The following is a 15,044-nucleotide window of genomic DNA, read 5'->3' on the forward strand; positions in this document are numbered from 1 at the left end:
GATCCAAACACAAACAAGAAAGGAGCATTCCTAGGAGACCCGCCAAAATAATGGAGGCTTCAGGCTCTCAGCACCCTCAAGTGTTCCCAGGGAAGCTGATCCTGAGTTTCAATACATAATTGTCATGTGAAAATTATCATTTCACATCCTTACCTTTAAAAATAAAAACGAACCCTGGAGAAATAGTTAGTGAAAATCTTTACTCGAAAACTTTATAAAAAAACGTACAGTAGGCATCTTCTCCCTGTATATCCAGGCTGGAGGTTTGGCAAAGCGGACCCATTTTGCAATACAGTTTTTTTTTTTTAAACTGATAGAAAAACTCCAGGAAAGTAGTCCAAACCCCACCCTATAACTTGCAGGATTAGCTTTAAAACCTGTATGAAGGGCCTGCCTTGCTACTTCTTGTATTAAACCAAAGCAATGGTGTGCCCTAGCACTGAAAATTCTGCTTTGCTCAGTTTGTGTCACCCGTGGCACTGCGGGGTATGGGGCACTCCAGAAGCTACACCTGCAGGACAATGGGAAGGCAGGGATAAGAAATAGCAGTATTTTACCAGCACTGAGCTGAGACCTTATTTTCCAAGCCTGTGAAAAGATTATCCAATATCCACTGCAGGGCAACGTAACCAAATTTTCCTCCTTTGAGCACAGGTGCTTCATGTAATTACATGAAACAACCAAGGACTTAGATCTGGCCAGTGCTATGATTAGATCTATGTAGTGCCATAGAACCAGCACCTTGATAATTTCAACATCTACAGTGCAGCTTCAGACAGCTCCAGGAAAAACCTACAGTTCACAATGCATCTTTGCTTTTTTCTATCCTTTGCAAAATTCTCAATAAAACTGTAACTAATCCAAACTTGGTAACCATTGAAACCACCTCCATCCTTCTCCGTCGCTCTGTTCATCTCCCTGTCAGACTCCAGCAAAGGAAGCAATGCAGTGTTTCCCAGGAAGCACAGACACGTGGAGTGTATCTGCAGGCAGGTCACATCCATGCACTGGCAGAAAATTCACAGAGCAGGTACGCTGCCTGGTACCTCTCGTCCATTAGTGAGCCAACAGCTGGATCCTCTAGGACCTGAAAGACACAGGAAGGAACCAAAGCCTCACTAAATATGACTTTTTAACACAGTTGCTTATGGTGGAAGAGCTCCTTTGGGCAGACAGCAGCACAAGGTGTGCTATTGGGAGGGAATGTTGCCAGTCAGGGCTGCAAGCATGAAGTGACAAAGGCTTTCTTCCCCTCCAAGTTCAGGTAGAGTAATCCATCAGTGGGTGTAGAGGTGATGAGCACAATCCATGCACAGTCCAACACCCAGGAACTCAGAACAGAGCAAATCCCTTTGCTTTGCTCTAGGCTTTGGCTCCTATAAAAGCCAGTAACTGACAGAGGGTAAGACAGGAATCAGATAATTAAGGAAGTGATATCCTGGACAAGGGAGCTCTGCTCAGGGAGCGAAAGAAATATCTCCAAAATGAATTAACTTTTTCTTTGCTTCCTTGCTTTTGTTCTTATTCTAATTTTGGTTCTAATGGGATGCATGACCTACAAAAAACAGATTGAGTCGTGTGGACAAAAGAAAGTTTCCATCTGCAGCTCTGTGATTCAGACATAGGAACCAAATATCTGCATATTCTTGCCACAAGCCCAGAGCAAGTTATTCAGCAAGAGAAGTGCTCAAGAAGTCTGTAGAATGCTGTAAAATTATTTACACATTCAAGCTCTTCCTTTTCCTAGAGGACACATTAAACTATGCAAAAAACTGCTTTTCTGAATTCCTGAACTGAGTAATTATTACAAAGATTTGAAGATGTCCTGTCTGACATCTACAAGCATCACTCAGGATGTTGCTCCCCAGCCCCAGCACAGTGTATTGAGTGTCAAGTTTCTTCACCACAGCAAAATCAGTTCAAGGATGCAGAACAGCAAGATGAAAACTAGCTAGAGACGGCCTGCTCCGGGAATCTTAGAAAAGCTTCATTCATTATTAATGCCCAAAGCTTTCCTTCTTGTCTGGCTTGCATTATGGCTGGTTAAAAAGCCACTTTCCAAGATACAGATCTTTATATTGATGCTTTCAGAGGCTCAAAAGAGGTTCTGTTACTGCCCTCAGAGCTGCAGCCACTTCTCATAATGAGGCCAGCAGATATGGGTCCTGCTTTTTGTAATCCCCTTTGAGAAGGTTTTCCCCAGCAGCTCACAGTGCAAGGGAAACAGCAATGGATGCTGACTGACTGTTAGACCAACACATATGAAGCCAAAAAACACATCAATGTACAGCTTACATAGGGCTTTCTTGGCTTTATTTTTTTTCTATTTTTAGGTAAAAATTCAGAGATGTGCTCCCACCCCCTTGAAAGAACAAAATTTCTAACTTGTATTCTCTTCTGCCATGAAGTCCCCATCAGAATGACACAGACTGCACCCATAGCATGGGTGCAATAATGGCCAATAATGACACTGTTGTATACTGCTATCAGCCATCTCAGAACAGTGCAAAATCCCTTTTCTCAACAGTAACACAGACTTGCAGATGAAAATCCCACTAAACATTTAAAGAGGTCTGAAAGAGCAGAGTCAAATTGTGCAAAACAGCTTAGAGGGGAGGACCTCAAGCAGCCATTTTTGTGTGATTGTTTTAGAGGTGAGCCCTTCATTGCTGAAAATTTAAATGACACTTGGATCTGCACAGGATCCTTTGGCCACTATTTCAATAGCACATTTAGTAAAATTAGAATTTGATTAGCAATTCAAGTAGGAAAAAAAACACCTTTCCTTCTACTATCTGCTGAAGGCTACCCAGGGAATGCCCAGCTTGCCCTGAACTGGACTCCAGAAGTTATGCTTAGATCAAACATATTTCAGACTAAATATGATATGAGATTTCACATCTCCTCTGAGAGAGCTGCAGGGGATTGTGTGTATAGAGCTCCTTTCTCTGAACTTTAGGTGTGTTCTTACCTGGCTTTGTCCCACGGCTTGGCCTTCTTCCACACAGGGTGCAGGAACAGGTGGGCAATAAGTGTTGTCAAACACAGTCTGAGAGGAACTGGAAAAAAATATTATATACAAGTGCATTTGTATTTATGCTCTATTGTCCACTCACAGTAATGTTTTGGAGCAGATCAAGAGGGGCTGTTGGCAAGACTATTCATTTGATAGAGTTAAGTTGTCTATGCACCTGCCTCATTTCTCAAAATTGTTATGACCTGAAAATACAGGCTCTGCAGTGGGAAGGCTGTCCTGACCAGGAGCAGCACACAGGGAATCACATCTCAATTTGCAACTTTCCTTCTGCCCCAAAATACTCTCCATCAACAAGGAGGTGTCTAGCAAAATGCCTCACTCCTGGAACATGAGACCTTAAGAGTCAAAATATGTGGCTTTAGACATAGACACAACATTGGCTGTGCTTCTGCTACAGCTTTCCAAGGCCACCAGCAGAGTCTGGGGACACCATCCACAGTCCCCTGGAGGCTCTGCCAGCCTCTCAAAACAGACCAGTCTGTGGGCACTGGGTCAAGTAGCAGACACTGGGTACTCAAGAATGTACAATGGGATGTTCTCTCTCATCAGCATCTCAGCTCTCATCATCACACACCCAAAAGTCTCTCTAATGCAACAACACTGCCCATACCACCAGGAATAGCCCAAGGTGTGAGTGTCCACACAGGCCCAGACAGCAGGTGCCCATTAGTAGAGTGCAGGAAAAAAGTAGAACCAACAGGTTAAGTGTCAGGTTGCCCTTCCTTGGAATGCTCCCCAGGTTCCAGCAACCAGCCTTGAGACTCCTCTGCTGAAGGCTGCATTCAGAGTCACATTTCCTAACAGCAAATGGGCTCAACTCCCTCTCCCACCCTCTCAAGAATTTGTCTCATGCTTTTTCACAGCCCACTTACACCAACACACACGGTGCCCTTAGCAACGAGTTCTGCAATTCAGTTATGCAACGTGCCAAAAAGTAGCCTCTGTTGGTGGGTTTGGGATTTGCTGCCTGCCCATGTCAGGATGCTGGGCTGTTCAGAGGGGAGATCCTAAGAGCAGGTGGATTCCCAGCACTCTGAGCTGGAATCCTAGAAATGCAGGCAGAAGCTGTAAGCTCCCATGAACATCTCAGCACTGACATTTTCCACATCAATATGCTGGCTCATAAATGCAGAATGCCTTGCTCCATAGAGCTCAGTGTGCTTTTCTTTCTGGAATGGAAGGCATGAGATTTCCACTCTGCAAAAACCATTAGCTGGGCTACATTCCACCTGTCCCAACTTGCAGAGTGAAGAGGATACAGTACTGCCTATCTGTAAAGGGGAGCATCTGTTTGGTGTCCCACAGGGACTTCCAGTCCACTTGCTGGATCAAACCCTCCTCTCAGGCAGCAGAAGCAGATGGAGACAGTCAGCTTCCAGCCTGGTTCCCTCTCACACTCCCACCTCACAGCCCTGTACATCAGAAGAGGTTTGGACACAGCCCAAGTGAGTAGGAGTGGCTGTAAAAAGCCCATGAAAGAAATCAACAGGAATTGTTCTGATAAGCTTTGAGGCCATGTCCTTTCCAGGTGAGCATCTTTAAAAATGAGACAAGTAGACTAAGGGCCTCTATCTTGGTGCTCAGGAAGCAAGGAGAGGATAACACTGAGCCCACTCCAGATAGGTGATCTTGGCTAAATAGTTTCCTTCTCTTTGTGTTACTCTTACCTCTAAAACAGGGATAATGTTACTGCCCTGTCCTTCCAGGACAGCAACACTCATTTACCTTACAGTTTGATTTGTTGCCCCCACAATTCCCCAGAGGGCTGATGCTCATTGCACCATGACTGCTCAGGAGGACTCTGGTAACAATGCTCTTCTCTGGTCTCTGACTCTGTTAGAGAGCTCTGCCTTATAACACAGGTGATCCTCACTCACTGAGCAGTGATCTTACCCAAGATTGCCCACACGAGCTCTCCTGGCTCCCTAGAGAGAAACTGCAAAATGAAATTGCCTAAGTATCACTCACTTCTGAAAAAGATTGATGTTCCATGGCATTCAAGGTATTTTGAGATCAAGGTTTTGGGGGGAGCTGGGCCAGGCCACTAAACAGGGTTTACAAATATGTCCTCACCAAAAAGGTGCCAACAAAGCAGCAAGTCCTGCCCTCACAGGAATATGATAAAGGGTGTGTGGATGCCTGGCACACTGACATACCCAACAAGGAGACATTCACCATAGATTTCTTCTACTGGTGGAACATATTTTAAAATAAACATGAGCTCACTCCAGAGTCAGAACATGCAATTTTAAACCCATCCAAAGTATTGCCAGCTAGCCTTGCTGATCTTTCATGATCTTTAGTCGCTGTTTAAAACTGTGAATCCTAAAACACAGCCTGAGGTTTACAATGCCTGACCTGTGTTCTCCCCAGTAATTTAGAGCAAGGAGTCTGACATGAGTGTGAACAAGGCACTAGGCCAAGTGGGAAACAGGGGTAAAAGGCAGAAATGTTTTCAGCTGGGAACTGGGGCCAAAGGCTCACCAATCCTTGTCTCCAGTGAATCACTGCACTTACTTGCTGTTTAACAAGCCACAAAGCCTTCTGTGCCTCTGCTTCCTCATTTTTGAAGTGAGAATTTTAAAGCTTCTTCTACCTGCCTTTTTGACATCCTGACAGTGTCATGCTGGCACAAATGCTGGTCAGTGTCAAGGGTTATGAAATGGGGCTGCTACTTCTGGTCCGTCTTGCAGATCAGTAAATTAATGTCTGGCAGTGTTTACCTTTATGTAACATTATGGAAGTTGTATAACATGGAAAATGGCACGAATTTTTGTTGCTTTGCATTCTCTGAATTTATGTCAATTCCCAGAGAAAATCTGAAATCTGAAGCCTTTGTTATGTGTGGAAAACAGAAAGAGAGAACAGTGCCTGTCTGTCTTCCAATTTGGAAAGTTTGCACTATGGAATAATCTTGTCATGAGGTTGTGAAGCTACAAAAACTATTTTAGGATTAAGTACAGGCCCTACCAGCCCAGCCCACAGAACCAGCCCTCACTGTATCAGTACAGGTAATGCTTTTCTGCAAAAACCAAGCAAATAGTTCAGAAACTGAACCTGCCTAAAAAATGGGGGGTCATATATTTTCTGATTAGGCTGCTTCCAAACCTCCTTTGTGCCACACACACACACACTTAGACAACATTACCCAAGCACAGAGACAAATACTGGCAAAGAAGGATGGACATAAGGAGGAGCAGTCCCTGGGAATGAGATATGTCACTATTTCTGCAACTCTCTTCAACAGGGTATCAAGACATGGCTAGACTCAGCATCATTTTTATTCCTGCCTTTAGGCAGCCCTGTGCTTTCCCTCCCTTTACCTGTGGGGAACAGATTCCAGCTGTTCTCCTCTAAGGATTAAGCTTTCATCCTGTAAAGCTGACTGCTGAATGATTCTTTCTGAGCTGGCTTCAACACAGCCACCTTGAGGGACTGTGCTACCTGCTGAAATAAATGCTCGTATTAAACACAAGTACAGATACAGATAACATGGCCCCAACCTCTAACCTAGCTATTCCTTCTCTCCTTGCTCCACATTCACCAGAGCCTGGGTGAAGTTACAGCTCTTCCTGCTCTATAGACCTATAGCAAAAGCAAGTGGACATCACTTATACATCCTACCAAGCCTATTCTGAAGAACAGAGAGAAGAAAATAGAAAGTTGAAATGTTGAACAAGACTAGACAGGAAGAAGCCAAAGAGGAAGAAAGAAAAAATAGCAAGAAGGAGAAAGGAAAGTAAGAACATGTGCTCGAAGACAAGCACTACATCACAGTTAAGAAGTTCCTAGCCTTTCTCAGGCAATATCTTAATGATGACAGGCATTAAAGACCCAGAAGCTTGCAAAAGGACAAGGTGAGCAGACAAAACCTGGAGGGACTCTCTAAGTGTAAACACTGAAAGGAACCCATCACTATCTTATGGAAGTGGTTACAGTTTAAGCAAAAGAGTGGGTAAGAAAATCTGTTTTGACACCTTAAATCAACAGATTTTCTCACTGAACCACCATGGAAATAGAATTCCAAAGTTCAGAATAGGCCCTGCTCATCAGAACACTTAAATGAGCAAGAGTGTTTCCAACAATGGGAAGAGAAGCTAGGAAAGTCTTAGAGTCAACAACCTGGGTGTTGTTTTACTAACCTTCTATACCTGGGGCCCACACGGGGCCAGGGACTCCTCTGGTGCTGTAAGGGTGCCAATACACGGGCAGCCAATAATTCACGAAGGGATGGGGCTCATAGGAGTGCAGGACAAAGCTCCTTTGGCAGGAGCTGGCAGCAGCCCTGACCACTGCTTCTCCAGGCACAGGAGAGCCAAAGCAGGTTCCTGCTTCCATCACAGCCTCAGTGCCAAAAGGTACAGGTTGTTCAATGCTGGGAGTGTTGAACAAAGTCGTGCTTGTTCTAGCTTCATACAGCTCAGGGCTCTCGACATCACTGCAATGATGGAGGAAGTGAATCAGCCAGACATTTTGCTTTGCCAAAAGGGCACCCCCAGCTAAACCTCTGAATCATGCCCATCACAGCTGGGAGAGGAACTGCTCTGACTGGACATGGAACATTTCCATCAGTGGTGGCAAGGCTCGGAAGTGATGCTCCCATAGAACCGACACAGAAGTCGGTTCCGTGAATACATTTAAATGTTACTTCATTTCTGAATGGTCCCTGTAAAGATGCCATACATCACCTGGACTCCAGCATCTTTAAAAATGATCCTTCAGGAGGCTTATATAGAGCTGCAGCTGACGACTCCCATCCTGGCTCATAGGGCATGAGGGTTGTCTCCATTTTCTCAGGGCTGATGCCCGTATGAGATCCATCTGAAAGGTGCAGGTGAAACAACACTAATGATTACTCTAAAAGGCTACAGAATAAGTTTGATCTGCCAAATGCAGCAAGACCCCTGTGTTCCCTGTGACTCAAGTTTGGTTGCATGTCTGTGGAAGGGCATGGAAATATTGGGGTTTCCCAGAGTACACTGCCCTGATTCCAGAATCTGAGAGCTAAAACATGCTGCTTCCAATGTATTTGCTTTCACTTGGTGACTCTTTAAAATCCAGGCATCTCTTTTCACCTGTAATTGCACCAGGCCTTAGCAGTGTCTGCTCCTCTGGAGTGACAGCCTGGACCCAAACAATGAGGCACTCCACAGAAGCAGAGTCCTCTAGAATCCACTTGATCCATCAGCACATAATGCTGCTCTGAAGAAACAATATCCTTCCCTTCCTGAGGGAATTTAAAATTGATTTTCACCTCTCTGGACTACATCCTGAACCCATTAGGAAGAGACAAACCTGCAGTTTGTGGAGTGCTGGATCCTTTATCCTGTGGCTGATTTGTGTGGGAAGCCAAAGCTCTCTCAGGACGTGAATTGTTGAGCTCTTCCTTACCAAGGCGGCGGGATTTTTGACGTCGTCGATAATTTGCAAACCAGTTATAGACCTGAGTTGGCTGCAGGTTCATGTCCTGAGCCAATTCCTCCTGCAAACCCAGGTGCAGGGAGAAATCAAGGGGAAAAAATCACATCCAAATAATCAGGTGTTTCCCTTCAGTTCCAAAAGCAGTCCAGCAAAACACCTTCCAAAGCCAGACACATTTACTCGCTAGGTCTCCAATAGTTCTACATGGATCTGATTGAGGAGACCATTTTATAAACTCAGAGTTGATAGAAAACACAAACTGCACCCTGCACTCCCAGACAATTTGTTTGCTCTGCTATTCTATACTGCTCATGAGATAATGCCCTCACCAAAGCATGCTCTTCTCACAGAATGACAGCTTCACAGAGGCAGACACTGAAGTCTGAAGCCTTCACCTGCCAAGTTAGTGATCACCAGTGCTTATTGATTTAATTCACACATCTCTTTCATCTCAAAACTGTCCCTGTCCAAAGAAGGTAGATCCATGCATACACCAACACAGCCTATTATGTTATCATATCAAATTACCAGCATTTGAAAGGTCAGCACAAAATATGTTCTGGTGAACAAAGTGCAATTTTATATAGGGTGTTACTCAGTCGAGTCAGGACTATTTAGCATTGTAATAAAGCTCTGCTGAGTGATGGCTGTTTGGCTGCCTATGCTCAATCCCTACAAAATTAGAACTGTTAAAAACCCAGTAGGGAATTTATTGTCCCTCAACTTTTTGTCCACAGCAAGAGAAATTACTTAGCGTGAACCTGATGATTTTTTATAGAAACCTTTAGAGAAAGCTCAAATATGAGGCCCCAGTGAGCCTTCTGAAAACAAGGATTTAGAAATTCAACCAGTTATACAGTCCTGATCTCAGTGTCCTCTTTTCTGTGACTAAGGGACTTGAAGTGTCCCTAGCATATCCCTACCCGCTGTTTTTTGTTGGGATTTGCAGTCACCTCTGCAGCAAACCTGTGCAGCTGCTGGCGTACTTCTTCTGAGTAGCTACGACTCTTCAAACCTTCAGGGCAAAGGGAAATAGGTGGAGGATTCCTGTACACAAGAGAAAATGGGATTAAAAAGGACCCAAAAGGAATAACTCACATTCAAGGGGATTTTCTCACATTGCCACAAGTGGTCAAAATACCAAGAAAAACCAAGCTCTAAGAAGCAGCATCTTGAGGTGTAAAACCAGCCTCTGCATCTGCAGCTGCTACATCTGAAAACTCCACAGTAAGAAACTCTTTTGTTTCCCCACGATGCAGTACCTCTTCCTGCAACGGAATTTCTGCAGTGCTGTCAGAACATCTGTCTGGTGTTTCTCCATCAGCCTCCGGTAGTGAATCTCATGCCAAAGCTGCACCAGCTCTTCCTTCTCTTCTGCCTTGCAATACTGAAACAAAACTGTGTGTAAGCAAACCTTTCCAGAGAGTCACTCAGACTGTGTGCAATGGAGAAAACCCTCAACAGAAATGTACTCAGGAATTCCTACTGTTTGACAGGGCTAGTAGCATTATCTAACATATGGCTCACTGTACTTCTCTCATGTACACAGAGTTGCCTAATTCCTTCTTTTTCCCTGGTGAAAAGGTCTACATAACTAGATCTAGAAGGCCAAAAATCCCTCACCTTGAGTGACACCATCCAGCCTTCCCCATATATTCCCACCCTGCCAAGCCACCTAATCTTGAGTTTCCCAACACTTTTATGTCCTGAGACCTAAGATTGTGAAAAAACTCCAAGAACCACCACAGAAGAACAAAAATCCTGCTACAACCAACCCCAGTTGCCATTCTCCCTTTGGCTGATTAACTCTAAGTGCCTATAGCAAAGGCTTTGTCCTGTGTTTTAGGTCACCAATGCACAGCTATCACCTTCCACTGCCTTACACAAACTGGAAGTGCTCCATGTGCTGCAGTTTAGGTACTTCTGCACTAACAGCTCCAACTACTGCTTTTCTAACATAGCTTTTTGTTTCCATGAAGAACTGAAGAACACATCCCTACCTCCAGGAGTCTGCAGGCTGCATCATGTTGCCCTTTATGGATATGAACAGACACACAAGCCCGGACAACATGGATGTTAGTGAGAAAATATCTCTTGTTCTTGCATTCCATCATGGCTTCAACCAGCTTCTCCAGACCTGGAATAGAGCTCTTGAGCTCCTGGCAAAGCTGTTCTGCTAGATTCAACAGATTGGTGGGTGGGGGATGCTCATTTTCATTCTTCTTTAACATGGCCATGAACTTGTTCATCATTGTGTCCTGTTGGAAGCTTTTTCTATATAATGCACAAAGTTGTGGTTAGATAAAAACTCTTTATTTCCTATTTTTAGCTTCTATGGTATGCTTTTAATTTTTTTAAAGGAAAGAAATTCACTGTGCTGTTAAAAGCAGCCAACCTCAAAATGCTTTAAATAAAACTAGGCCTAAAACAGCCCTGAAAAGCTAAAGACACACCAGGTTTGCAGTTGAGAAAACTGAGCTCAGAAAGACATATTAAACTTCTCCCAAAACTCAGAGACTAACTCTAGGATTTACATCCACTGCTTACAGGTTAAAAAATACCGAAACATTAAGTCCAGAGACATTTAGGTAAAATTAATTTGGTGAAATTTCTCCAAAATGGCACGGGACAGCCCGGGCAGCCTGGGCAGTTACTGTAAAATGTAAAACGTTCGTCGGGGCTGTTTCTCACCCGTTTTCCTGGGAGAAGAAGGCCGGCGAGACTCCCCGCGAGGCTTGGGCCAGCTCCAGCCCCGCCGGGCAGAGCGGGGCAAAGCTGTGAAATGGCTGTGAAATAGGTGCGAGGTAGGGACGCGCGGCAGCCCCTGCCTTCCTCCCGCGGCGAGGCTCCGGTCCCTGCAGAGGGTCCCGACCCCCAAAGAAGGCCCCGATGCCCACAGAGGGTCCCGACCCCCCAAAGAAGGCCCCGATGCCCGCAGAGAGTCCCGATGCCCGGCTCCCCGCCCAGCCGCGCTCCGTGTCGGGGTCACGGCGGGGGGAGGTGCGGAGCCGCCGTCGGGCTCCAGACCCCGCCCAGACGGGCTCCAGGCTGCCCCTGCACCTCACCCCAACCCCGGGCACAGCCTCCCGGAGTGCAGGATGGATGGAGAATGGTATAGAATAGATGGCAGTGAGTTCCTGCCATAGTATTTTTTATATTTTTGTATTTGTATTTTTAAGTCGCTACTGGGGATCGGACAAGCACTGATAATTTTGACACCTTTACAGCGACCGAATGAAGAGGCACACAGCTCAAACCCACCTTCTATAAGTGGGTGCTTTCTAAAAACAGATGAATCATCCTGACTCAGTTTAGGCGATTGAAAAACTGAAGCAGCTATGATTTGCCTAGAATCAGACCCGAAGGTGTCATCCTCCCCAGACTCCGCCGTCTCGAGGACGTGAAACAATGAAACCTCTCCTAGGCGCGGCCGGCTGCCACCCGCCCTAACCCTGCATTTAAATCACGGCTCGTACCGAGGCCGGCGAAGACAAAGGCTACATATTCGAGCGCCGGCGGCTTCCCCTTGAGGCACGCAGACACATTCTAAAAACCTGCCCATTACCCCCAGCAGTAATTTGTGTTCAGTGGCCCTTGATTTCCCGGCCTTGCAAGACAGTAACTGTCTTCCTGCTCTTGCTGTGTGACACTGTTCTAGATCCAGACATGACAGAAAATCCTGCACGATTACTAGATAAAGCCCCAGCACTGAACTTTGAGCTGAACATAAAAAGCAGTATTTTCTTTTGGCAATTGCTTTCTTTTTCTCACCAGTTCTTCATTGCTGTCTGTGGAGTTACAATAAAACATCAGGTCACTTCATTTTCTGCATTTTACTTATTTTACATGTATGAAAATTTAACAAGCATCCCTCACATCTTATCTTACATATTCACACAATCAGGTACACCTTGGAAGGGGAAGGGGCAGGCTGCTGACAGGCACATTCAGATGCCAAGGGCAGCGATCATTCCCAGTGAGGGAAGCTGATACCATCACACTGTGCTGAATCCAACCGCCCTTGAAAACCACTTGCACTCAGCCTCCTTTACCTCTGCTCTAACTGAAGTTTTGGCAATCAAGGACTGTAGCTACTTGAAACCAAGCTGAGGTCAGGTGATAGATACTAGCCAGCCAAGAGCTCAAATTCTTTTTTTCCAAGCACTTAATCAAATTCTGTTGAATATCAACAGCAATATTGCTCAGGTCCTCTTGGAGCCTCAATATGAATCCAACAGAGAGACTCTTCACTTCTACTTCCTTGCCACAAGGTAAAGCTTCTAGCTGTCTCCCTAAGAGATACAAGCCCATTCACGGGGCACTAGCATGCATCTTGTCCAGACAGTCAGTCCAGAAGGTGACGAGCCGGCTGTCTTTGTTCCAGCAGAAGTCGGTGAAGTCTTTCAGCAGCCGGTCTGCGAACTTCTCGTCGCCGGTGGCGCTGGAGCGCCAGGTTTTGGTCAGCATGGTGTTGTAGGCCCAGTTGTAGCCGATGCGCTCCTCGCAGAACATGTTCTGGTTGCTGGAGCTGGTGGAGTTGCGCCGGCGCCGCTGCTGCCCGCTGGAAAACTTCCGCTTGGAATAGGGCAGCTGCAAAAACACCGTCCCTGCAGGAAACGGACAGCACGTCAGTCTGAGCACACCTAACTCCCTGCTGCTGCAGCTGGCGCCTTAAATTCTGAAACCAAACTGGCCTGAGTTCCATTTAACTGCCTTTTAGCAAGAGAAAATGGGATACACGTTTCCCCCTTGGCTCTTAGGTGCTACTTCTTCCAATGCTACACCACTGGGAGGGAGTGCACCTTGTCTGCCTTTCTCTTACAAGTACAGAATGAAGCAAAGATACAGGCTGTGATCCATCTTGCTAACTTCCTATCAATTTCCATTCTCTTCTGCAATTTTCCAAACACTGCCTTCCTGTCATTGTTTCTGTCTCAGCAAGTGGATCCTAAATGCTTGATCCCACACAGTGTGTATGGGTAGAGATACAACAGACCTTAAGCATAAGAACAGAGCACTGATTGTCCCAACACCTTTCCCTCCTTCTAGCTTCTGATACACATTTATTTACACTGACCTTGGAATAAGCTTTGCCTTATTTTTTAACATTCCCTCATCTTCTGGAAAAAAGTTTCAGAGCCACTGTAAAGCAAGATTTCAAACCAATACCATTTATTAGCAGCAACACTTTGTGCTTTTCATACTGCCCCCTCCAGCTTTCTGGTTTGTGTGGTCTGACACACCTACTTGTCATCTGGTTAGGGACAGAACAGCACCAATATCACTGATACAAAACACAAACCACATGTAAAACAGTTCTCTTGTTTGTGATAACCTCCTCCTTGCCACAGAGCCTCCCAAATATTGCTCACCAGTGACATGGATATACTGGGGCTTATTTTCTGCTGGGAAGTTGAATGCAGATGCCGAATATTTATCTTGTACAAATCCAAATCTAAAGAAACAGAGACAAGAGGAATTAAAAAAGAAAAGAAAACAAAAAGATAAAAAGAGCCACTCCAGGCAGGATTCCTCAGTCAAAGGCAGGGGCACCAGAGGAAATCCTTCCATTATCCCTTTTTTAGGGCCTCAAGGCAAAAGGAAAAGGGATGAAGAGAGCTGAGCCTCTCCAAATACTCTCTGCCCCTGCCAAACACAGTGTGAAAGTCTGTCACCCTCATGGCTCAGGCCTGTCACCCCACACTGCTCCCTGTCCTGACTCAAGCTGGAAACAAGAGCAGCAGTTCCAAGCAGTCTGAGACAAAATGGAGCAGCTGCACACAAGGGAGGGAAGAGCAATAGTCAAGACAGACATTCCCTGGGCATGTTTCAAGCTGTAATACTATTATTTTCATGATGTGCAATGTTCCATGCAGAACTTCAAGCATCTTACCTGGCAGTTCTCTGTTTGTAGGATACTTGTTCTTCTCCTACTTTCTAAACTAATGAAAGTTGATTTCCAAGCTAAAGTCCATTACAAAAGGCAGCCCTTTCTGTCATGAAAAAAGCCCTTGGCAGCAACATTCTGAAAGAAACTGGCAGCTCAATCACACAAAGGGATAAGGCTAGATAGTGCCCAAAGCCTCCAACAATTCCTTCTTAAACTGGGCCCAACCTCCTCTGTAGAGCTCCCACTGCAGTCTCCTGCCTATTGCCAATCATAAGGTGTCATCCAGTTTGAGACTGTGCTAAATCCACAAGGAGGAAATAACCATCTCTTCTCAGGAAGAATCTATTTACAGCCTTTCTGCTTCTAACTTAGAATACTGGGTACTTTGCAGAGGCAAGGCTCTCCCTAGGAGGAGGGTATGGCTCTTAAGGAGTGACAGGCTGAAACACCACCCAGCTGCCCCTTGCACCCACAGAGCACCTCTGGGCATGGAGGCTGTGTTTTAGTCTAACAATCCATAAGCTGACTTCAGAGAGGCAGACAGCACAGAGCCCAAGTGACTCAGCACAGGCCATCCCACATGGTCCAGAGAGACAGGAACTGCACTGCAGACACACCTGTGTGCTATTGCTTCCTGGAGCAGATGCATTCGGTCCCAGTATGTTTCTGGTTCAAAACCTGGAAGAAAAAAAAAAA

General features: G+C 45.5%; 2 protein-coding genes across 28 annotated transcripts in view; both read right to left on the minus strand.

Moving 5' to 3' along the window:
• Nucleotides 1-243: 243 nt before the first annotated feature.
• Nucleotides 244-11,795, minus strand: ANHX (anomalous homeobox; the record flags this gene model as incomplete). Of its 3 annotated transcripts, XM_079322748.1 has the most annotated exons (10): nt 11,720-11,795; nt 11,150-11,244; nt 10,459-10,732; nt 9,721-9,845; nt 9,382-9,505; nt 8,333-8,519; nt 7,726-7,858; nt 7,180-7,475; nt 2,972-3,059; nt 244-1,087 (listed from the first exon to the last, which is right to left on the minus strand). In XM_079322748.1, the coding sequence occupies exons 3-10, from the start codon at nt 10,708-10,710 to the stop codon at nt 1,081-1,083; spliced, it is 1,212 nt and encodes a 403-aa protein (XP_079178874.1). In that variant the 5' UTR covers nt 10,711-10,732; nt 11,150-11,244; nt 11,720-11,795. The 3 variants fall into 3 exon arrangements, with proteins under 3 accessions (XP_079178874.1, XP_079178873.1, XP_079178875.1); XM_079322747.1 differs by lacking the exon at nt 11,720-11,795 and having other exon boundaries at nt 11,150-11,304; XM_079322749.1 differs by lacking the exons at nt 244-1,087; nt 11,720-11,795 and having other exon boundaries at nt 2,968-3,059; nt 11,150-11,304.
• Nucleotides 11,796-12,272: 477 nt separating this feature from the next.
• The window catches only part of DEPDC5 (DEP domain containing 5, GATOR1 subcomplex subunit), a 39,417-nt gene continuing 36,645 nt past the window's right edge, over nt 12,273-15,044 (minus strand). For 24 of the 25 annotated variants that reach the window (XM_079322606.1, XM_079322598.1, XM_079322600.1 and 21 more), the window contains 3 exons: nt 14,966-15,026; nt 13,831-13,913; nt 12,273-13,065 (listed from right to left, as the gene is read on the minus strand). In XM_079322606.1, the coding sequence (XP_079178732.1) occupies nt 12,770-13,065; nt 13,831-13,913; nt 14,966-15,026 (440 nt within the window). In that variant the 3' untranslated portion in view covers nt 12,273-12,769. The remainder of the gene's footprint in view (nt 13,066-13,830; nt 13,914-14,965; nt 15,027-15,044) is intronic. The other variant, XM_079322613.1, reaches the window with a different exon arrangement.

This window comes from Erithacus rubecula, assembly GCF_903797595.1.
Source record: "Erithacus rubecula genome assembly, chromosome: 19".
NCBI lineage: Eukaryota > Metazoa > Chordata > Aves > Passeriformes > Muscicapidae > Erithacus > Erithacus rubecula.